The following is a 25,978-nucleotide window of genomic DNA, read 5'->3' on the forward strand; positions in this document are numbered from 1 at the left end:
ACATAAGATTGAAGGAGGAGGGCAAAGTTTGAGGGCTGACACTACCTGACAGCAAGGTTTACTATAAAGCTACAATGGTACCACAAGACATTGTGGTATTGGTGAAGGAATAGACAGATAAGTGGAATAGAATAGAGGGCCAGAAACCTAAAGACAAAAAAAAAAAGTCTTGAAAGTAGCCAGGTAGAAATGATGCAGTACCTATGGGGAATACCAATTCAAATAACAATAGATTTCTCATTTGAAACCATGGGCGCCATTGGAAGTGGCACAATATTTCAAGTGCTGAAATAAAAGAACTGTCAATTTTGAATTCTGTATCTAGCACAGTTGTCACTCAGGAAATAAAACATTCTCAGGTGATGAAAAACTAAAAGAAGTTGTTGCTAGCAGACCTAAAGAAACAATAAAGGAACGAATCGTGGAGCGTCAGGAAAGAGATGATGGCGAGGGTAGAAATATCGACGCATATAATAATAGACTCTCCTTTTCCTCCTGAATTTTAGCAGTCATTGATGATTGAATCAAAAACAAAACCATTTGATACTAAATATGATGGTAGTAAAGATAAAGGACCTAAATAGAAGTGAGGTTTCCATACTCCACTCAAAGTGGTAAAACATTATTACTAGAAGACTGTTGGGCTTCCCTGGTGGTGCAGAGGTTAAGAATCTGCCTGCCAGTGCAGGGGACATGGGTTTGAGCCCTGGTCTGGGAAGATCCCACATGCCGCAGAGCAGCTAAGCCCATGTGCCACAACTACTGAGCCTGTGCTCTAAAGCCCACGAGCCAAACTACTGAGCCCGCATGCTACAATACTGAAGCCCACCTGTCTAGAGCCTGTGCTCCACAACGTGAGAAACGACTGCGATGAGAAGCCTGTGCACTGCAACGAAGAGTAGCCCCCGCTCGCCACAACTATAGAAAGCCCATGTGCAGCAATGAAGACCCAATGCAGCCAAAAATAAATAAAATAAATTTATTTTAAAAAAAGATTGTTATAAATCACATATGTATATTCTAATACCTAGAGTAACCACTGAGAAAACTATACAAAAAGATAAAAACAGTATACATAAGTCAAGGTAAAATCTTTAAAAATGTTCAAATGACCCACAGGAAGGCAAAAGAGAGAAACAGAAGAATGAGATCCAGAGAAAACAAATATAAAACAACAGATAGAGTGGGAGACTTAAGCCTTAACATATCAGTAGTGATGAAAACACATGACCAAGTTATATGCTGCTTCTGGGAAAGTCACTTCAAATTCAACAATGTAGTAGGTAGAAAGTAAAAGAATGGAAAAATTATACCATATAAACATTACTTTTAAAAAGAGCAGGAATGGCTTTATTAATATTTTATAGATTAGATTTTAGAGTATAGAAAATTACCAGAGACAAAGAGACATTACATAAAGATAAAAATAACAGATTAAACATTGGCAGGGATTAAGGATAGTGAGTGTGTGAGGAAGATGTGGGAGGCAGGTGTGTGTGGTTATTAAAGGGCAATATGAGGAATCCATGTATTTTTGGAACTGTGCATATCTTGACTGTGGTGGTGGATACATGAGTCTACACAGGTGACAAAATTGTACAGAACTTACACAAACACACATACATGTACACATATAAGTAAAATTGTGGAAATCTGAATAAGATTGATTTATCAATGTCAGTATTGTTGTGACATTATACTGTAGTTTTGGAAAAGTGTTACTATTTGAGGAAATTGCTTAAAGTGTATAAGGAATCACTATTTTTTCTAACTGCATGCGAATCTATTATTTCAACTAAAATTTAAATTATTTAAAAAAAAGAGGCTCAGGGAGACTAAGAAGACATAATAACTAAATGCAGTGTAGGATTCTGGATTGGCTCTTGGAACAGGAAAAGGACATTAGTGGAGGCACACACACACCAGGAAGCCAGCAGTCGTAATGATTAGAAACAGGCTTTGAGATAAATAATAACTATCTTTAAGAAGTGACAAGATGAACAATTTCATCAGAGAATTAGAAAGTATAGAAAAGAAATCAGTGGAAAGTGAAAATACATTTACTGATTTTAGGAACCTTAGACACAGATGAAGAGAAAATCAGTGGGTTGCAAAATATATTGGAATAAAATAACTGGACAGAAATACAGAGAGACAAAAGGGGTGAAAAATACCTAATCATTCCCTCTCTCTGTAGGTGTGTCTCTGTCTCACACACACAAACACACGCACATACACAGTTTATTTCCTTGAAGCACTTGAGAGTAAGCTCTGTGTGTGTGTGTGTGTGTGTGTGTGTGTGTGTATGTGTATGTATGTATCATGGCTCTTGACCCTTTAAAATACTTTAGCATGTATTTTCTAAGAATAGTGATTAAGAGACTTAAGATTTAAGTCTTAAGGTATAGTTTTCACCATCAGTAAGTCTGACATTGATATAATGCTTTTATATACTGTTTGTACTCCCCATTGTCAACTGACCGAATAATGACCTTTTTGTCATTTCCCTGCCTCCAGTACAAGATCCAGTCTAGGGTTAGGTATTGCATCTGATTGTCATGTCTCTTGAGCCTGCCTTAATCTGGAACAAGGGTCAGCACACCTTTTCTGTAAAGGACCAAATAGTAAGTATTTTTGGCTTTGTCTCGAGCACAACTGCTCACTTCTGCTATTGTAGCACTGAGCAGCCATTGCCAGTAAGTGTGCAAAAGATTGTGGCTGTGTTCCAATAAGATTTTCATGAACAAATGGCAGGCTGGATTTTGCCCAAGGACTATAGTTTGCCAGCTCCTGATCTAAAACATTTCTACTGCCTTTCTTTGTTGTTCTTTTTAATGATATTGGCATTTTTTCATAAATACAGCCCCCCGGTTTTAATTCACTTTTTAAAATTTTGCTTTTGTTTCATGTTTCCTCATGGTTAGATTCACGTTATGCATCCTTGGCTGGGATGCTGCTTAGGTGGGGAGGTATCCTTCTCATGGTATCACATGTGGAGGCATACAATGCCTATCTGTCCCTTATTTTTTATATTTTATTTTCCTATTTGAGATATTGTCTTACTTTTCCACTAATTCCTCCTTGCAACCGTTAAGCAGTATGTGAGGAGACGCTTTAAGACCATGCACATATCCTGCTCCTCATCAGATTTGCTTCCTGCTTTTTTACATCCATTGATATTAAAAATACTTTAATACTCCTCTCTCAGTAACTAACAAGAAAGATTTGAAAACACTTGGCCTAATTGACATATAGAGAATACTGCACTATACAGTTACTGTACTCTTCTAATGTTCATGAATCGAAGAAGAAACCACCCCAGTAATTTGAAAATATTTCAAACCGGATGGTAATGAAAATATTTTATTTCAAAGCTTTGGGATACCACTAGTGCCATGCTGAGAATGAAAGTTACAGCTTTAAATGCATACATTAAAAAAGAAGAAAGATTGAATCAGTGATCTAAGTTACCAACTCAAGAAAATAGAAAAAGCACTACAAAATATAAAGCCATGGGAATGAAGTAATATAGATGAGAGAACAATTAATATAAAACCTATGCAATACAGAGGCTTAACAAAGGTAAGCATTAAAAGACTAGTAAAATTGATAAACTGCTAGAGAGATTGATAAAGAGAAAAAGAAACAAATTACTGGTATCAGTGATGATAAAGGGGCCATCACTATAGATCCTACAGACATTGGAAAAATCATACGAGGATATTATTAACAAGTTTATTCCAATAAATTTGAAAAATTTAAATGGAGTGGTAAACTCTAGTAAAACTAATTTACTAAAAAGACAACTCCAGGCCCAGATGACTTCAATAGTGAATTCTTGCAAACTTTTATAGGACCAATCTTACACAGACTCTTCTAGAACATAGGAAGAGAGGTGAAATCCATTGTTTTTATGCAGTGAGCATATGTTTGTTATCAAAACCTGACAAAGAAGGAAAGCAGCAGGTCAGTCTAACTTACAAACATATTAAACAAAATATTTGCAAACTGTATCCAGCAAAATATAAAAAGAATCATGACCAAATTGAACCCAACTTTGGGTTTCTTGGATTTGGGAAATTCAAGGTTGATTTAACAGAATAAAGGAGAAAAACCAAATGATCGTTTCATTAGATGGACAGTTTTTTAAAAAGAAAATAGAGTTCAGTACTCATTAGTGGTAAAAAAAAAAATCTTTAGTTTAAAGAATAGGGACTTCCCTGGTGGTCTGGTGGTTAAGACTCTGCACTCCCAATGCAGGGGGCCCGGGTTTGATCCCTGGTCAGGGAGATCCCTGGTCAGGGAACTAGATCCTTCATGCTGCAACTAAGAGCCCGCATGCCACAACTAAAAGATCCCAATGCTGCAACTAAAAATCCCACATGCCGCAACTAAAAGATACCACATGCCACAACTAAAGATGCCACATGCTGCAACGAAGATCCAGCATGTGGCAATGAAGATCCCACGTGCTGCAACTAAGACCTGGTGTAGCCAAATAAATTTAAAAAAAGAAAGAAAGAAAAAATAGAAAATTACTTCCTTAATCTGGTGAAGACTTCATACAAAGAATTTAGGGTAAATATCACACTGTAGGGTGAAATATTGAAAACTTTCACCTGAGATTGGGAACAAGACAGGAATACTTACCATTACCAGTTCTTTTCAGTGTAATAATGGAGATCTTAACCAGTTGTAATAAGACAAGAAGATAATAAAATATAATTAAAATGTTAGAAAGGAGAAAATAAAATAGTAATTTTTTTTTACAGATAATATGCCTGTATTGTTCATAGTTTTTGCCTGGGATAACCAGGAGAATGGTGTTCCAATCATAGAGATGATAGTTTCATTGTAAAAAATATATGCAGTTGGTACTTAAGGTTTTGAGACAGTTTTCCTGAGATCACTTACCCAGTGAATTTAGGTAGAGAAGCAGACTGAGGTTGGAGCCTTGGGGCATTCCTACATTTAGATATTGGGATAAGCAGTTGGACTTACTAAAGGGGACTGAGAAGAAGCTGCCTGTGAGTCCAGAGTGTAGGGTTTGGGAAACCAAGTGGAGAAAGTGTTTTAAGAAAGAGGGAGGCGCCCTGATTTCGAACTATATTACGAAGCTACAGTAATCAAAACAGTATGGTACTGGAACAAAAACAGACATATACATCAGTGGAACAGAATACAGAGCCCAGAAGTGAGTTCACACTTATATGGGCAATTATCTATGATAAAGGAAGCAAGAATATACAATGGGGAAAAGACAACCTCTTGAATAAATGGTATTGTGAAAACTGGATAGCTACATGCAAAAGAATCAAACTGGACTACTCTCACACCATGCACAAAAATAAATTCAAAATGAATTAAAGACTTAAATATAAGACATGAAACCGTAAAACTTCTACAAGAAAACATAGGCAGTATGCTCTTTGACATCACTCTTAGTTTTTTTGGATATGTCTCCTCAGGCAAGGGAAACAAAAGCAAAAATAAATAAATGGGACTACATCAAACTAAATATCTTTTGCACAGTGAAGGAAACTGTCAACAAAACAAAAAGGCCACCTACTGAGTGAGAGAAGGTATTTGCAAATGGTATTTTCAATATGAGGTTAATATCCAAAATATACAAAGAACTCATACAGCTCAATATGAAAAAACAAAGAAACAACCTGACTAAAAAACGGGCAGAGGATCTGAATAGACATTTTTCCAAAGAAAACATACAAATGGCCAACAGCACATGAAATGATGCTCAACATCACTAATCATCAGGTAAATACAAATCAGAATCACAATGAGATATCACCTCATACCATTCAGAATGGCTATTTTCAAAAAGACAACAAATAACAAGAATTGGTGAGGATGTGGAGAAAAGGGAACCCTGTGCACTGTTGGTGGCAATGTAAATTGGTGCAGCCACTATGGAAAACAGTATGAAGATTCCTCAAAAATTAAAAAGAGCCACCATATGATCCAGCAATTCCTCTTCTGGGTATTTTATCCAAAGAAAAGAAAACACCAATTAGAAAAGATATATATATATCCCTATGTTCACTGCAGCATTATTTACAGTAGCCAATATATGGAAGCAACCTAAGTGCCCATCAATAGATGAATGGATAAAGCTGTGGTGTATAAATACAATGGAATATTACTCAGCTGTAAAAAGAATGAAATCTTGCCATTTGTGACAACGTGGATGGACCTAGAGCATATTATGCTAAGTGAAATAAGAGAAAGACAAATACTGTATGAGTTCACTTACATGTGGAATCTAAATAACAAAACAAATAGAGTTGTATATACAGAGGACAAACAGGTGGTTGCTAGAGGGGAGGGGAGTGGAGGAGGAGAGAAATAAGTGGAGATTAAGAGGCACAAACTTAAAGTTGCAAATGAATCACAGGTATGAAATGTACAGCGTGGTGACTATAGCCAATAATTATGTAATATCTTTGTATGATGACATATTGTACCTGGACTTATCATTGTGATAATTTTGAAATGTATAGAAGTATTAAAACACTATGTTGTGTAACAGGAACTAACATAGTGTTGTAGGTCAATTATACTTCAGAAACAGACAGAAAAAGAGATCAGATTTGTGGTTACCAGAGGCAGGGGGTGGGGGGGGGGAATTGAATGAAAGTAGTCAAAAGGTACAAAATTCTAGTTATAAGATAAGGAAGTACTAAGGATGTACATGATACATTTAATTAACACTGCTGTAATATATGAGAGTTGTTAAGAGACTAAATCCTAAGTGTTCTCATCACAAGGAAAAACTTTGTTTTCTATTTCTTTAATATTGTATCTATATGAGATGATGGATGTTCACTAAATTTATTGTGATAATCATTTCATGAAGTAATTAGGTCAAATCATTATACTATACACCTTAAACTTAGGTAGTGCTGTATATCAATTATCTCAATAAAATTGGAAGAAAACAAAAGATTAAATGCAAAAAAAAAAAGGGAGTCATCAGCTACTTCAGATGTGTAAGAGAGTGAAGTCAGAAGGGATCTGAGAATGAAATAAGGGATCTGAGAATTTACTCCTCTATACCTTAACAGAAGGATTTCAGAGGAGGGGTGAGGGTTAGACCCCATTGGAATGAGGTTAAGAAATTACAAGGTAAGAGTATTGTCAGCGAGAGTAGATAATTCTTTGTGGTTTTTTCTTTGTTTGTTTTTTGGTTTGTTTGGGGGTTTTTTTGGCTGCACTGTGCAGCTTGCAGGATCTTATTTCCCATACCAGGGATTGAACCCACACCCTTGGCAGTGAAAGCATGAAGTCCTAACCACTGGACCTCAGGGAATTCCCAACAGTAGATAATTCTTAAGAAGACCTTTGTTGTAAAAGTAAAAAAAAAAAAAAAAAAAGTAGGGAATAGCTTGAGAACATGAGAAGGGAGTTTGTTTTTTAAGAAGGGAATCCAGCAGCTAGTCTTACGCTTATCCAGTAGATAGAAAAAGTATAGCATGGGGTTTAGAATTAGGTTTGTTCTGGTGAGGCCCTTGATTGAGTAGAGTTTTAGAATTCTGCACCCAGGTAGAGGGTGTGACCCTATCCATTGCAACTAGGGTTAAGGCAAAGTACCTGCATTTAGTAATGGTAAGAAAATATAGGTCTCTCCTGATTTATTTCTTCTTTCCACAGCTATTCACTTTGTGTCATTAGGATGCCAGACACACTTCTAGGCACTAGAAATAATGAACAAAGCAGACAAAAGTCCTTGCTGTCATGAAATTTACATTCCACTGGTGGTAAATAGATGTGAAACAAGTGAAGTAATCAATTGATCGTCAGCTAAAATTGAAGAGAGAGAAGAGGGTTTGGAAAGGTGAAAGATAATAAGGTATAACAGAGAATTGTCCAGGGAAATGAAAGGATTGATTGTCCCACAGTGCTGGGAACCTACTTGAGATATGTGTTTATAAATGTAAAGTGAGACCAGTCAGCACAGTGTTGTGTCACTAGCCTTATTTAGCTGCTTGGTTTCATATACAGAGTAAACAGAGAGTTGGATTCAGTCAGGTTTAGGGTTTGCAATAAACTGCAGTTTATTAAGATACCTTTGAGTGTAAAATGCACCCTTATGTACTTCTAAGAAAGAAAAGACATTTAAACTACGAACTGCCATTGGTTTTACAATGCATCCTGATATCTGAGCTGTTAAGAAAAACATGTTCATCTTGGAGTTGCACAGTCCAATATATTGCTGAAGGGGTATATTGCTGAGGCTGTGGGAATACTGGGAGACCTGAGAGCAGAGAATATTTATACCTAGATGATGGAAGTGTAAGATGGTATAACCACTTAGGAAACAATTTGGCAGTTTCTTTAAATTTATGTGTATATCTATACTTTGATCCAATGATTCCTTTTTTATGTTTTTATCCAAGAGAAATGTCCACACAAAGGCTTGTGCACAAGTGTTCTTAGCAGCTTTGTTCATAAGCATCTATAACTACATAATCCAAGTGTCTATCAACAGGAAAATGGATAGACATGTTGTGGTATATTCATACAGTAGAATACTACACAGCAATAGGAAGGAACAAACTATTGATACACACTGTACTCAGAAACATGCTGATCGAAAGAAGCAAGGCACAAAAGTGTCTCTGCATGATTCCATTAAATCAGGTTCTATAAAATCAGGTTCTATAAATCAGCTCTGCAATGATAGAAACAAGATCAGTGTTGAGAAGGAGTGCCTGCAAAGAGGTCTGAGGGAACTTTGGGGGGGTGACAGAACTGTTCTGTATCTTGTTTTGGGGTTTTATATGTGTATAAATTTGTCAAAACTTACCAAATTGTACATTTATGTTGGCTGCATTTTGTTATATATAAATTACTCCTCATTAAGGTTGATTTAAAAATTTGGTTGGAAGGAGTCAAATCAGTATAGCAGTCATTATTCTAAATGTGAATAGATTATACTGTGTCAGTAAAACTGTCAGACTAGGTTGAGAAACAAAACCTAACCACGTCCTGTTCAGAAGAAACAAACTTTTGCTCTCTACCCTTGACCTCACTGTGGCCCCCAGGTGTGCCATGTGCTTTCCAGGACCTATGGCGGAGTAGAAGGACATGACCTCCCCCCTTCTCATGGAAAAACCAAAATCATGGCTTACTGCTGAACAACCCCTGACAAAAAATTTTTGGAGTCTATCAAAAAAGATACCCTACATCCAAAGACAAAGAAGAAGCCAGAAGAAGATGGTAGGAGGGATGCAATCACGATAAAATCAAATCCCATACATGCCAGGTGGGCAACCAACAAACTGGAAAATAATTATAAAAATAATTATACCACAGGGGTGAAAGTTCCAAGCCCCACATCAGGCTCCCCAGCCTGGCAGCCTGGCAACGGGAGGAGGAGCCCCCAGATAATCTAGCTTTGAAGGCCAGCGGGGTTTGATCACAGGAATTCCACAGAAGTGGGGGAAACTGAAACTCCACACTTGGAGGGCATACACAGGATCTGGTGTGCACCAGAACCCAGGGAAAAAAGCAGTGACCTCATGAGAGACTGGGCCAGACTTACCTGACAGTATTGGAGGGATTCCTGCAGAGGCGGCAGAGGGTGGCTGTGACTTGCTGAGAGGACAAGAACATTGGCAGGGGTAGTTCTGGGTAGGACTCATAGGCGTGAGCCCTCTTGGAGACTGCCATTGTCTCACTACGACCTGGCCCCACTCAACAGCCTGTAGCCTCCAGTACTGGAATGCCTCAGGCCAAACAACCAGCAGGGTGGGAACACAGCCCCACCCATCAGCAGACAGGTTGCTTAAAGTCTTCCTGAATAAACAGCTGCCCAATAAACACACCCCCTGGCATGGCCTTGCCCACTGGAGGAACAAGACCCAGCTCCCAAGACCCGTTGGGCAGCTACCAGTCCCTCCCACCAAGAAGCCTGCACAAGCCTCTTAGCATCATCCAACACGAGGCAGACAGCAGAAGCAAGAAGAACTACAACTTTGCCATCTGCAGAATGGAAATCACAATCACAGAAAGTCACACAAAATGAGACAGCAGAGGAATATATCCAGATGACGGAACAAGAGGAAAGCCCAGAAGAACAACTAAGTGAAGCAGAGGTAGGCAATCTACCTGAAAAAGAATTCGGAGTAATGATAGTAAAGATGATCCAAGACCGTGGGGAAAAAAATGGAGACACAGATGGAGAAGATACAAGAAATGTTTAACAAAAACCTAGAAGAACTAAACATACAAACAGAAGAACAATACAATAACTGAAATGAAAAATACACTCGGAGGAATCAATAGCAGAATAACTGAGGCAGAAGAATGGATAAGTGAGCTGGAAGACAGAATGGTGGAAATCACTGCCATGGAACAGAATAAAGAAAAAAGAATGAAAAGAAATGAGGACAGTCTAAGAGACCTCTGGGACAACATTAAACACACCAACATTCTCATTATAGGGGTCCCAGAAAGAGAAGAGACAGAGAGAAAGGACCTGAGAAAATATTTGAAGAGATAATAGTTGAAAATGTCCCTAACATGGGAAAGGAAATAGTCACCCAAGTCCAGGAAGCATATAGTGTCCCAGGCAGGATAAACCCAAGGAGGAACACACTGAGACACATAGTAATCAAATTGACAAAAATTAAAGACAAAAAATATTAAAAGCAACAAGGGGAAAGCAACAGATAATGTACGAGGGAATTCCCTTAAGGTCATCAGCTGTTTTCTCAGCAGAAACTCTGCAGGCCAGAAGGGAGTGGCACGATATATTTAAAGTGATGAAAGGGAAGAACCTACAACCAAGAATACTCTACCCAGCAAGGCTGTCACACAGACAACCAAAAGGTAAGAGAATTCAGCATCACCACAACAGCTTTGCAACAAATGCTAAAGGAACTTCTCTAGGCGGAAAAGAATAGGCCACAACTAGAAACAAGAAAATTACAAATGGAAAAGCCCACTGGTAAAGGCAAACATAAGTAAAGGTAAGAAATCATCACACAAATATGATATCAAAACCAGCAATTGTGAGAAGAGGAGAGAACAAATACAGGTTACTGGAAATACATTTGAAATTAAAAGACTAGCAACTTAAAACATCTCGGTTATATAGACTGCTATATCAAAACCTCATGGTAACCACAAACCAAATATCTACAATAGATACACACACAAAACAGAAAAAAGAATCTAAACACAACACTGTAGTCATCAAATCAAAGAGAAGAGAACAAGAGAGGAAGGGAAGAAAAAAGACCTACAAAAACGAACCCAAAACAATTAACAAAATGGCAGTAAGAACATACATATTGATAATAAGCTTAAATGTAAAAGGATTAAATGCTCCATCCAAAAGACATGGACTGGATGAATGGATTCAAAAACAAGACTCTTACTGTCTACAAGAGACCCATTTCAGATCTATGGACTGAAAGTGAGGGGATGGAAAGTGTATTACGCACAAACAGGAATGAAAGTTGGAGTAGCAATACTCATTTCAGACAAAAAAGACTTTAAAATAAAGAATGTTACAAGAGGCAAAGGACACTACATAATGATCCAAGGAGAAGATATAACAATTGTAAATATATATGCACCCAATATAAGAGCACCTCAATATATAAGGCAAATACTAACATCCACAAAAGGAGAAATTGACAGTAACACAATAATAGTGGGGGACATTAACACCCCAGTTTCATCAGTGGACAGATCATCCAGACAGGAAATCAGTAATGAAACACAGGCCTTAAATGACACATTAGATCAGATGGACTTAATTGATATTTATAGAGCATTCCATCCAAAAGCAGCAGAACACACATTCTTCTCAAGTGCACGTGGAACATTTGCCTGGATTGATCACATGCTGGGCCACAGAGTGAACCTTGGTAAATTTAAGGAAATTGAAATCATAGTAAACGTCTTTTCTGACCACACACTATGAGACTGGAAATCAACCATAAGAAAAAAACCAAACATGTGGAGGCTAAAGAGTGTTACTAAAAAACCAATGGATCACTGAGGAAATCAGAGTAAATCAAAAAATACCTAGGGACAAATGAAAATGAAAGCAGGGCGATCCAAAACCTATGGGATGCAGCAAAAGCAGTTCTAAGAGGCAAGTTTATAGCAATACAGTCTTACCTCAGGAAACAAGAAAAATCTTAAATAAACAATCTAACCTTATACCTAAAGCAAATAGAGAAAGAAGAACAAACAAAACCCAAAGTTAGTAGAAGGAAAGAATTCATAAAGTTCAGAGCAGAAATAAATGAAATAGAGATGAAGAAAGCAATAGAAAAGATCGATGAAACTAAAAGTTGGTTCTTTGAAAAGGTAAACAAAATTGATAAACCTTTAGCCAGACTCATCAAGAACAAGAGGGAGAGGTCTCAAATACAAATGACACCACAGAAATAAAAAGGATCATAAGCAACCAATAAAATGGACAACCTAGAAGAAATGGACAAATTCTTAGGTATACTCTTCCAAGACTGAACATGGAAGAAATAGAAAACACGAATAGACCAATCACAAGTACTGAAATTGAAACTGTGATCTAAAAACTTCCAGCAAACAAAACTTCCAACAAACAAAAGTCCGTGACCAGATGGCTTCACAGGCAAATTCTATCAAACATTTAGAGAAGAGTTAACACGTATCCTTCTTAGACTATTGCCAAAAATCACAGAGGAAGGAACACTCCCAAATTCATTCTATGAGACCACCATCACTCTGATACCAAAACCAGACAAAGATACCACACAAAAAATTACAGGCCAATATCACTGCTGAACATAGACGCAAAAATCCTCAACAGAATACAAGCAAACCAAATCCAACAGTACATTCAAACAATCGTACACCATGATCAAGTGGGATTTAGCCCAGGGATGCAAGGATTTTTCAATATCCGCAAATCAGTCATTGTGATACATTACATCAACAAATTGAAGAATAAAAACCATATGATCATCTCAGTAGATGCAGGAAAAGGTTTGGACAAAATTCAACACCGATTTATGATACAAACTCTCCAGAAAGTTGTAATAGAGGGAACATATCTCAACATAATAAAGGCCATGTATGACACACCTACAGCTAACATCATACTCAGTGGTGAAAAGGTGAAAGCATTTTCTCTAAAATCAGGAAAAAGACAAACATGTCCACCCTTGCTACTTCTATTCAACATAGTTTTGGAAGTCCTAGCCATGGTGATCAGAGAAGAAAAAGAAATAAAGGGAATCCAAATTGGAAAAGAAGAAATAAAATTCATTGTTGGCAGATGATATGATACTATACATAGAAAATCCTAAAGATGCTACCAGAAAACTACTAGAGTTCATCAATGAATTTGGTAAAGTTGCAGGATGCAAAATTAATACACAGAAATCTCTTGAATTTCTATACACTAACAAGGAAAGACCAGAAAGAGAAATTACAGAAACAATCCTATTTACCATTGCATCAAAAAGTGTAAAATACCTAGGAATAAACCTATCTAAGGAGGCAAAAGACCTGTACTCCAAAAACTATAAGACAGTGAAGAAAGAAATCAAAGATGACACAAACAGACGGAAAGATATACCATGTTCTTGGATTGGGAAAATCGATATTGTCAAAATGACTGTACTACCCAAGGTGATCTACAGATTCATTGCAATCCCTATCAAATTACCAATGACATTTTTCACAGAAGTAGAACAAAAAATCTTAAAATTTGTATGGAGACACAAAAGACCCCAAATAGCCAAAGCAATCTTGAGAAAGAAAGACAGAGATGGAGGAATCAGGTGCCATGACTTCTGACTATACAACAAAGCTACAGTAATCAAAACAGTATGGGGACTTCCCTGGTATCGCAGTGGTTAAGAATCCGCCTGCCAATGCAGGGGACACGGGTTTGAGCCCTGGTCCGGGAGGATCCCACATGCCACAGAGCAGCTGGGCCCGTGCACCACAACTACTGATCCTGTGCTCTAGGGCCCGTGAGCCACAACTGCTGAGCCCGTGTGCCACAACTATTGAAGCCCGTGTGCCTGCAGCCTGTGCTCCGCAGCAGGAGAAGCCACCTCAATGAGAAGCCTGTGTGCAGCAACGAAGACCCAACACAGCCAAACATAAATAATAAATAAACTAAAATATATATATATATATGTATATAAAAATGTTACCATTAAAAAAAACAGTATGGTATTGGCACAAAACCAGAAATATAGATCAGCGGAACAGGATGGAAATTCTGTTAAATGTTAAATGTTTATCTTGGTGGGGAGAAGGGGTGGAGTGCTTGGGGAGATCAGTGGACAAGGGAGGATTGTCCTTTAGTTGACCCAAAAAAGCCTGTCTGATCATATCTATTCACTATCTGTAAAAGTATGTAAATGTGTATGTTTAAAGATATGAAGTAAATATTCAAAATTGACCTATATTTTCTCCAAAAGGGATGCAGATTTGCAAATATCTGAACATGTCCATGTGAAGTCTGTAGAAATTCTTAGAAACAAAAGAAGCATAGTAGAAAGCCACAAAACTGTTTGAACTACTGGGAAATTTATTTACCTGTAAACCTGGGGTGGTCTCTGTGGTTGTTTGGTGTGGCTCTTCAGGGACCTTGGCACTCCTTTGATTTGTCATCCTTGGTGTTGGCTTTGTGTTTAGGCTCATAGCGTGATGGCTGAAGTAGAATCCAAACATAGCAAAGTCCAGAGGAAGAAGGATGGTCTCTTTGGATGTCTGTCTGTCATAGGCTGGGTTTCTTGGAAGCATTTTCTGAGATGGATTTTGGGGTACAAGTTAATTATAACATCTGTGAGAGGAAGGGGCAGGAAGCAGAACTGGGCAAAGGAAGAAGTTGAGCTTCAATGCAGGCCTGACAAAGGAGAGTTCTGGAGTAAGGATTGCCTGCCAGAGTTGTCCCATGTTAGACTGAAAAATGCCCAGCCTTTATACCCACTCTGTGTGGGCTGTGCTGGGAAGGGCATGACCTAGGGCAAGGCAGCTCCAATGGAACTGACAACTGGATGCTGTCTGTTGACCACACTCATTTCTGCAGCTGGCAACAAGTCTTTTATTGAAGAGGAGATCTAGGTGTCGTAGCTAGGAATGAGGAAATATTTCCTAGAAACCCTCCATCAGACTTCCCCTCACATCTAAGATTAGATTACATGCTGTGACAGAAGTAGTAGTCTTCTCTTCACTGGTAAAGAGTCCTGATTTTTCACTGAGTATATGGTCATCTGGGATAATGGCTATATTTCTCAGCCTCCCTGTACATTTAGGTATGTCTAATTCTTGGCTAGGGGGTAAGTTGAATTGTCGTGTTTGACTTAGAGGGCAGGGGTATGTACCTTGTTTTCTTTCAACTCCTTCCTGCTGTGTAGAATATGGAAATAATAACTGGAGTTTGTGCAGCCATCTTGGATTATGAGGTGGAAGCACATGTAGAGGATGACAGAGCAACAAGATAGCAGAACATTAATTAGCTCCCTGATGAGCATAGAAATGCTTTATGTACTCCAGGTTGCTTATGTTTGGACTTTATATCTTTTTTTTTTTTTTTTCAGTACGCAGGCCTCTCACTGTTGTGGCCTCTCCCGTTGCGGAGCACAGGCTCCGGACGCGCATGCCCAGCAGCCATGGCTCACGGGCCTAGCCACTCTGTGGGATCTTCCCGGACCGGGGCACGAACCCGTGTCCCCTGCATCGGCAGGTGGACTCTCAACCACTGCGCCACCAGGGAAGCCCAGGGCTTTATATCTTGGTTAAAGCCATTACTATTTAGGTTTTTCTGTCAGTTGCATTAGAACTTAATCTTAACTAATACACATTTCTAATTGGCAAGGGGCACAGGAAACCATGATTGGCTTAGACTAATATTTTGGGAATGGAATGGATGTTGGGGAATAAGACACAGAGACATTTATATCAGGCAAGTACAGCAGAGAGAGAGAGAATGCAAAGAAGTCGAGAGATTTGCAGGGGATGATAATTGTGATGGACCCTGGAATCATACCTAGGTAAGCGAGAAAGTGAAATGTGTGAGTGATGAACATAAAGAAGTGATAGTTGTGTGGATTGGAGGTCGGGGCTGAAGATTCATTGGAGAGGGGGAATTAGGCTAAATGAAGTAGAGAGAGCAGAGATGGTGGTCAGAGTGTAGGTCGCTTTGAATGGAGATTTTATGGTAGAGCTTTCACTCCTAATAGCAGGGCTGAAAAGAGTGGGTAACTAAAGTGGGGTAGAGGAAAAAATTGTTAATGGTGAAGTTAAGAAATGGAGAGGCTGGGCTTTGGATGGAACATCTTGGATGTGGCTGAATGGAAGGCAGTGAGCTAGATGCTGATATCTGGAGTGGGTGGAGAGGAGTAATTGGGATGTCAGTAGATAACTCAGAAAGTAAGAGAGGCAGATCCAGAAGAGAGCATTTGTTTCAGAAAGGCTGACATTGTTGATGGAAGAGGGAGGAAAAGTGATCTGGAAACAGCAAAGAGGAAAGAAATAGCATTGTTAAATATTAAAAATTTCTACATTTCTACAATATATACTAGACATAAACTGAGAAAATATGTTTATAGTACATTTACCATACAAATGGGAGCTTCTTAATATAAATAGCGCTCTTAAACATGATTTTGGAAAAGATAACTTGGTAGCAAAGTGAGTAAAGAATATTGAGTCTTAATTTGCAAAGGAGAAAATGCAAATGACCAAAGCACATGAGAATCTTCATACATTAGGGTTAGTACTAGTAAAAGTATTAATGAGATACTAAGATATGCCTGTCATATTGGCAAGACCTAAAAATATTGATAAACTTCAAGCTTGGCATGTGTGTGGGAAGTCAGGTGCTGATGTGCACTGCTCACAGAGTGTGGTAGATTGCCACTTCAGAAGAAGCAACTAAATGGCTGTGGTGGGTCTGTTGTGTGTTGTGGATTGATGTGCTTGCGCATCATAGTTATGCTGGCCACAGCGTTATTTATTGCATTTACACATTTTACTTGTAATGGTAACTGTGTGGCCTTGTTTTTTAAAAACCAACTGATATTTATAACTAACTTCTTGTGGCCATTTATATGGAAACAAAGTGTGATTTTCCCATCTCAGATAGAAAGATGTATGTTTTTGTTCATTCCTGTTGTTTTTAATGTATTTGTATCCCCTTTTCTTAAGTATATGGCATGAATTTGTTTCATCCAGATTTGTGTAATCTGTGTATAACTATCCAGTCTTTTTCTTCTGGTCATAGTATGCATCAGTGTACCCACTTGGATTGTATTGAGAATTAAGAAAGATATTATTAATATATGAAATTTTGATGCATTTAAATTTTTTTATTTTTTGAATTACAGACTAACTGGATCTTCTGGGTTTATAACAGATGGACCTGGAAATTATAAATATAAAACAAAGTGCACATGGCTCATTGAAGGACAGTAAGTAGTAATGGCTAAGTTTGTTTTTTTTTTTCAGGATAGAGCTCATTGTGAGATTACTTTTCCAACATGTAAAATTAACAATCTGTGGCAACTTAAAATATTTTTTATTTGGTAACCTTTACTTTGACAAGTGAATTTGATTTTCTTATTTTTCTTAATCTTCAATGTTAATTGAAAAAAACTTCTGTGTTGATTTGATAATGAATTATACACACCAGCAATTTGTATATTTTCAGTTGTAATAGTTAAAAAACTGTTACAATATTTTATTGTGGTTGAGGTATATGAAGAAGATTAGACTTCACTTGAATATGTAGTAGGGAAGGGAAGAGATTTTAATAGGCCTATTTATTTATTTATTTACCATTTTTAGTGATTTAACATATGGAAGTTTATTTCTTCCTCACATAACAGTTCCAAGGCAGGTGTTCCTGGTCAGCAGGCAGCTTTCTTCCCATTGGTAGTAGGACCCAAGCTCTGCCGTTCATTCATTAGCTTCACTGTTGGCTAACTGCAGCCAGCAGGTGGGGAAGGAGGAAGTACGGAGAAAGCAGACCTGCTTCTTAAAAGCTTCTTGCAGAAAGTGTCACATGCATTCACTCGCATTGCAACCATTAATAACCCTTTAAAATAATTGTGGACAGTCATAGAAGACTGGACCAAAACTGGACAAGTGGTAATTTCTTAAAACTAAATTGCAGTGTGGAATCTGAAATGAACTTTTAGAACTTGTTAAGTTAAAACTGGTTTTCTATGGGACTTCCCTGGCGGTCCAATGGTTAAGACTCCATGCTTCCACTGCAGAGGGCATGGGTTCGATCCCTGGTCAGGGAACTAAGATACCACATGCCGTGTGGCATGGCCAAAAATAAAAAAAAATTTTTTTAATTGGTTTTCTTGTACTTTAAATAGATCTTTAACCCATGCATGATTTTGTAACATTTGGAAAATATTGGTTCACTGAATTAATGCAGGTCTTCCAGGTGTCGATACATTTCATTACATGAAATTTAAAACATCACTGTAGTTAAAAATCACCATCAATCTCATCAGAAAATTTTAAGTATTGGGAAGTTGTATCTGGGTGGTAGGTACAAATTTTCCAAAACTCATTATTGCTTGAAAGCTTATATTTTCTTTGGCAACAAATACAGGCTTGCTTTGTTCATTTTCAAGAAAATATCTACCAGATATCCAAGTCTAAATAACCATAGTTTTTACCTCTTGGACCTCCTAAAAGGGCCTCAGGGACCCTGGCATTGTGTGGACCATACTCTGAGAACTGCTGCTCTAAGGAGCTGTCTGCCCTTGCCCTTTCTACCAGTTCAGTCCCATCTGATGTCCTTCTCCACTGTTGCTCTGAGTGTGCTGTCAGTGGTTGCTCCACCTCAGCCTAAGCATAAAACTAAGCAAAAAACTTCAAGTCCTCCGTTTCCTTATCCACATATTCAGCCTGTCAGTAAGTTCTATGAGTTTTCCCCTCAAGAATATCTCCCCAATCCTCTTCATCTTCAACTCTACAGTTATTTTAAGAACCACCAACCATCCTCTCTTTCCTGGGCCACTGTAATAGCCTTGAAATTGGCCTCCGGTTTTTACCTTTGCCCCTTGCCCACCTCTCACTCACTTCTTATCTTATTCCTTCTGTTTGCTGTGTTTCAGACATGCTGATTTTCTTCATGTTGCTTGGACACATCAACTTCTAAAGTCTAAGACTTTAAGACTGTTATTCTATCTGCCTGAAACATTGTCCCCCCAGGCTTTTCACATGGCTTATCTCTCGCCATTCTAATCTTTTCCAAAACTTTCTGGGGTATCTCCCCACCACCTGTTGTACTACTACATCACATTCCTTTAATTTCTTCCCAGTATTCATCACCGTGTGAGTTAACTTGTTTATGTATTTATTTAATTGTTTGGTTAGACAAGAAGTATGGGGTAGATGAAAGGTTCAGGCTGGAGACGTATAATTAGGAATCACCAGGATATAGATGGTGTTGATATTACCAAGAACTTTTGGAGTAGAGTCTTTGGCCTAAAGCCAGGTTGGAGAGTGAAAAGGTGAGTGGGATGTGAGGAAATGGAGAAAACCGAAGTCTTCTGTGGAGTTTCAGAGGAGAAAGGGATAGGTCTGATAGTAGCTGGAAGGAGAGTTGGGATTTAAAGTTTTTTGTGTTTTGTTGTTTTTTGTAAAATATGTGATACTTAAAGAGATTTAAGTCTGGACTTGGAAGTTTCAGATGAGACGGAGATGTTAAATATTTGAGAGATGGAAGGAAAAGTAGGTAGATGTATCTATTTTAGAAAGTGGGAATTTGAGAAATTTTTGTCTGAGTGCTGAGCATAAGCAGGGAGGTGGGACTGGGTGGTCTGAAATAGAAATTGAGAACTAGTAGTAGGACTGCTGGCAGAATCGAAGCACCAATACTGGAACCAGCCTACCCAATGTTGTGAATTTCTCTAGCATGGCTTGGTTTTCTCTAGACCAGGGCTTCTTCCAGGGAGTTCCATGAAAAGGCAGAGGGGCAGGTGAGTTTAGAGGATTGGCAGGTGTGTTTGTAAAATGATGTAGTATGAAATCTTAAGTTGAATAAAAAGGCTGATGGATTGGTAAAGAATCGCCACTGTATAGACTGTAAGGCCCAAAGATGCATAGACCATGTCTATTTTGTTTACCATTGCATATTTAGTGGTCTCTTGCACATAGAAAGTACTAAGGAAATCTTTGACAAGTGAAGGAGTACTGATTACATACTATTAATTTCTTCTTTATATATAAATTCTTTAAAAAATCTATATTTTTTCTCAAATGTTTTATAGTGATTATGATTATTATAAATTACTTTTTTCTGTTCTTTTCAGGCCAAATAGAATAATGAGACTTCGTTTCAATCATTTTGCTACAGAGTGTAGTTGGGACCATTTATATGTTTATGATGGGGACTCAATTTACGCACCCCTAGTTGCTGCCTTTAGGTAAGCTCAGTCATATAAATACTGGTTAACCATTGTTTGATTTCTGCATTTATGTATCTCCTAGATTGTATTCTTACTGGATTCACCTTTTTTATCACTTAAAACATTTACTTCATGGAAAGAGTACTAGTTATGGAGTCCTATCACTTGTGTGCTAGTCCTAACTTGGTTTCCTGTAGCTTCTGGGTGAGTTTTTGGGCAGAGTACTTGACCTCTCTTTTTAGTTTCCTGATCTATAAAGTTGTGATAGTAGTATCAAATTTACCTACTTCTTGTGGTGGTGGTGAAGTTTACATCTAAAAATATTTTGTGAGTAATATATCGAATATATTATTTCTGTGATAAATTAAATCAGGAACCATGTTCATCTTGATCCTTGTTGTGTTCTTCATTGCATAGGCATTCAGGAGTTATTTGTTGAATTCAGATATAGCTCTGTGTGTGTGTGATGTGTAATTATGTATATACCTTAATATGGGTGAGGGAAAAGTTTTGGAAGAGTAAACATAAAATGAACAGTTGTTACCTGTGGAGAATGAGGAACATTCCAGTTACGTGTTGTGATTTTTTTCCTACAGTATATTCTGTGTTTGTTGTTAAACAGCTTAACACCAAATACTTGGGGTGCTCTGAATTGTTTTGACATTTTACTTTTTATTAATAGTAAGTAGCTGTGTTGTTTATTATATTTTTGACCACATGCAAATTCAAAACTGTTTTATTTTTCTTCCTTTTACTTGATAGAGGATTTTTAAAATATATTTTTTCTAAAATGCATATCCTTAGAGAGTCATAGTTGTCAGCTGACTTTCTGGATTTCTTTCCCTCAAATATTTGATTTCCCTGACTTTAAAAGAAATCAATTCAACAAATATTTTTTGTATTCCTCACATGGGGCTGGTTGATGTCTCTTGTAGGTGAGGAGATAACAGAGTGAACAGAACATGAGGAGGCAAAGGACAGCTGAGATCAGGGAACTAATGTGCCCTTGTATTTCTCCACTCTCTTTGGCTTAGAAATCTCTGCAACATGTCTTTGAACTGAGAACCAAGGCCATTTTCTGGGTTTTAGAGATTCACTTAGAGGGCCAAAGAACAGGGTGGATAGGCCATGCTAAGCATCAAAATATTGGCTACATGTTGGGCATATACATCTTTATGCCAGAATTTGACTCATACCTTGTGTTATAGCAAGAGGCACCCCAAACTTTAACACAGCACAAAAACTGTCTGTAGTATGATGTTATCATGATAATAGTACTTGTTGGAGGTTTACTTGATACTGCATTTGTTAATCAAAACTCATGGAGTCCCCTCTTTATGTGCCAGGCACTTTGAATCAGCTTGCCAGTAGTCCTGTGGGAACATCTGCCAAGAGGGTATGCATAACCCTGTAGTCCACCCAGACTGTGTATTTAATGAGCAGACATGTGAACCAACAGCAACCACAAAACAAGCAGAAGGGTATAACTGTTTTAGTCAGTGACTTTTGAGAGAAGCCACAGTATATGTACAGACAACAGGAGGATTTTTAAGCTTCTATAAAAAAGTTTATTTACTGAAATGTATAAATTAATGCATTGATTGTGTTAAAATTTAACCTATGAAATAATTGAGTGTGCATTTTCTAAAATCATAGTGAGATAATGTATGTTTAATAATTGAAATTTACCTGAAACACAGAACCCCTGAAGCACTGATGTGCGGAAGAATTTGAAAATAACTGTTTAGGTCATAAGGCAGTGTCACAAGATGGGGAGCTGAGGAGTGCTGTTGGGTCAGGAGGACTTTGGATAGAGGAATCAACCCAGTGGTGATGTGCTGGGGGCCCAGAGTGGAGTGAGCCTGGCGGCAGAGAGTTCAGCCAAATAAAGAAAAAGAGAGCCACACAGGATTCAGAAGATTTGGACTTTTAATCTGCGTTCTGCCCAAGGCTTTGCATGAGTCTGAATAGTTCATTTAAGCACTCTAGTCCTCATCTTCTGAAGCCTAAAATGAAGGTGTTGTACTGTGTTTTCTCTGGGTGTATTGCAGTCCATGAAGTTTAATTTGACTCTGAACTGGTTGATCACATTATCTTTTATATGCTGAAATTCTGAATAAAATTTGTTTAACAAACAGAGTTCCATTACTGGACAAATTTGAGAACCACTAGAGCAAGTCTCTTCCAGCTGCACAACATTATGACTTTGTGGTGCATTCACTTCAACAAATGCATAAGTGTAGCACTTTTGTGGAGTACCTGCTCGCTCTGCTCAGATCTTTTGGTAGGGAGATGCAGAGGTGGTAGTGGTGATAGAGCAGGGAGAATAGTTTTCCTCTCTGAGGAAATTCTTATTCCTTCTAGAGGTTTTTGTTGTTGTTATTTTTAAGAAAGTCAAATACTGATGAGGCATTTGTTTAGGCTGTGATGCAGAGCTGTTAGAGGAAGTCTTGTGAAAGCGGGAGTCAGCCTGTCCAGCACCCCATGGAAATCGTGGTCAGTTTGTGGCAGGTAATCAAAGGCAGGCACCTCTTTTGTGGCTGTGGACCCTCCTTCACCACTCAGAAGTATAGATGCTGTTTGGACCCATCCCCAGGCTCCTAACCCTGACTTTAAAAATCTGGCTTACCTTCCACATCTGTCCTTGCATGTATAGTTTTGCAAGGAGAGAGGTGTGTCAAACTGAGGATTTGCCAACTATGTAAACTTAACATAGTGTAGTTGGCAAAGTCAGACTGTGCCCCAGGTGTGTTCAGAGAGCCCATATCTGTCTGGGACAGTTATGTTGAATTAAGACAGTATCTTTAGTTCAGTGATTTTCAGAAATGGTTCTAAACAATGGTACTCTGTGTTTACAATATAAGATTATGAATAACCCCAGGGCAAGCAGTTCTTGATTTTCTCAAGTTGAACAGCTGGCTGCAGCCTAAACTGAGCCTGCATTTATTTACCTGCCTAGGGGCAGGGGACAGGGTGGTGGAGGCAGCTCAGGGTGACAGTTGAACGGCAAGCCTGCAGCATCACTTTCTCACCCACACACTTTCTATTGCCTTGCACACTGGGTTGAGGTTTATATTCATTTATTCTGTACAAAGTTTATTTTTGTCATAAACCAGTTGTTTTATTTTCACACTGGGAAAAAGCACGTTCTGAAGCTGTCACAAGTTTTTGAAGTGAAAAGAAGCAAATGCCTAAGTCTCTCTGACAGTAGGGAAGCTGATCCCCTTTCTCCAGCAACGTGGTCATCTAGTGCAGGTGGCCCTCCCACTCCTTCTGACTCTCCATCCTTTCTCCCTCCACCCATTCTGCCATTCGTTCTATACATTTAAATGTCCCCCCATATAAATAATAAATACCATTAGCCATCTCTTATTGAGCACCTACTAGTGTGAGATGCTATTTAAGCCCTTCACATGCTTTAACAGTTTGATTCTCATTACATTGCTGTGAGGTAGATAGGATTTCTTTCATTGTGCTTTTGAGGAAGCTAAGGCTCAGAGATGTCAGTGACATGCACAGGCTTGTGGAACAAGAATTGGAGCTCACGTCTCTGACCCTGAAGCTCATGCTAAGATAACAAAGAGTGTCCTACATGTGACTGAATCCCCCAGTCCTTTACTGTGCCAGTATTTCTTACGGCAAGATTGCTTTTGACATACGTGTTTCTAGGTGGCCCTGCTCTTGCAAGTACTTACCCCTCATCATTTTAGGGGATTCTGGTATATAAAACTGATGAAAGCATGATGATGGTTGAAACCTTCATTTAGGTCTGTGATCAAATGTCATTTCTTCCAAGAGTCCTTCCCTAAATGCTCTTTCTAAAGTAGCACTTTCTGTTCTTTTACTCTGTTTTATTTCCCTTCATAGTATTTACCTCTACCTGGCATTATATATACACACCTGTGGGCCAGGGGTTGGGGGTTCATATCTAGGCTTATTCTTTCTCTGGCATGAACTCCAGTAAGGGCAGAGACGTCTTCACTGTTGTATTCCTGGTACCTAGAACAGTGCCTCACTTGTTGTAAGTACTTAGTATTTGTTAGTTGAATGCATAGTAGAAAATGCTTCACCGTTTTGCAACCCCTAGTTCTGCCTGCATATTAAAAACTTGTTGAATGAAAATCCCATCCCTTCTTCCTCCTCACACCCTGCTTATATGCTCTTCCACTCATTTTTATATGCACTTGTATAAATACACATAAATGTACACATATACTAGGCCCATCGTCTTGCAGCTTGTTTTTTTCCCTACTCATCAGAATGCCTTGATGAGCGCCTTGTCAGTCCTGCAGACCTAACGTATGTAATGACTCATTCATCCAGCTCCCCGATGACCATTTAGGTGGTTTTCAACCTGTTCTCATTCTGAATAGTGCTGCGGTGAGGATTCTTATATATTTGTGTATGTGAGCAAATGTTTCTTCTACTAAGAAATAGAATTGCTAGGTCATAATGAATGAGCATTTGAGATAGTCATCAGCCCAAAAGCTTGTGCTTTAGGAAAGAAAAGAGGCCCGTGTGGCTGGGGTTGAGCAAGTGAAAGGAAGAGAGTACAGATTTTCCTTGGCTTATGATGGGGTTATGTCCTGATAAACCCATTGTATGTTAAAAATATTGTAAGTTGAAATGCATTTAATACACCTCACCTACCGAACATCATAGCTTAGCCTAGCCCACCTTACATGTGCTCAGAACACTTATATTAGCCTACAGTTGGGCAAAGTCATCTAACACAAAGCCTATAATGTTGAATATCTCATGTAATTTTGAATACTGTGCTGAAAGTGAAAAACAGAAAGGTTGTCTGGGTACAGAGTGGTTGTACATGTATTGGTTGTTTACCCTTGTGATCGTGTGGCTGACTGGGAGCTACAGCTTTGTGCTGGTGCCCAGCATCATGAGAGAGTATCAACAGCATATCGCTAGCCTGGGAAAAGGTCAAAATTCTAAGTACAGTTTCTACTGAATGCGTATCCCTTTTGCACCATTGTAAAGTCAAAAAATTGTAGGTCAAAAAACTGTAAGTCAAAAAATTGTAAGTCAAACCATTGTAAGTCGGGGACCATCTGTAATAGATGAGACGTTTGTTCACTGGATGGGATTGTGTGCGTGGAACAGATTGCACAGGGCCTGGTAAGGAGTTAGGCTTTAACTGAGTGAGATGATGGTCGTACTGAACAATAACTGGGCAAAAGATAGGAGCATATGAAGAAAAGCAAAAGACGCAAGTAAACATAGGAAAAAACGATTAACCTCAGAAGTATAAGAGAAGCTCAAAACTACAGGTTAAAAAAATCACTTTCACATATTAAATTAGCAAAACTAAAGTAGGGCTGGTAATTCTCCTTGTTGGCGGGGTTAGGTGGGATGGACACTTTCATTCTCTGTCGGTGGAATTTCAAGTCACCATCTCTCTTCTGGAAAGCAAATTGGTATATGGATTAAGAGCCTTAAAGCCATCATTTAGACCCTTTGACTTGGTAATTCTTTCTCTTTGTAGACACCCAACAGATACTATTGTGGGCTGAGCTCTGAGTAAGCTTCTAAAAGTTCTGAGGGAGCTCTTA

General features: G+C 38.4%; 1 protein-coding gene across 7 annotated transcripts in view; it reads left to right on the forward strand.

The window, feature by feature from the left end:
* The window catches only part of ATRN (attractin), a 178,617-nt gene that overhangs the window by 31,266 nt on the left and 121,373 nt on the right, over window positions 1-25,978 (forward strand). For 6 of the 7 annotated variants that reach the window (XM_032604136.1, XM_032604137.1, XM_032604139.1 and 3 more), the window contains exons 2-3: window positions 17,367-17,450; window positions 20,316-20,429. In XM_032604136.1, coding sequence (XP_032460027.1) covers window positions 17,367-17,450; window positions 20,316-20,429 — 198 coding nt within the window. The remainder of the gene's footprint in view (window positions 1-17,366; window positions 17,451-20,315; window positions 20,430-25,978) is intronic. The other variant, XM_032604140.1, reaches the window with a different exon arrangement.

This window comes from Phocoena sinus, chromosome 15 (assembly GCF_008692025.1).
Source record: "Phocoena sinus isolate mPhoSin1 chromosome 15, mPhoSin1.pri, whole genome shotgun sequence".
Taxonomy (NCBI): domain Eukaryota; kingdom Metazoa; phylum Chordata; class Mammalia; order Artiodactyla; family Phocoenidae; genus Phocoena; species Phocoena sinus.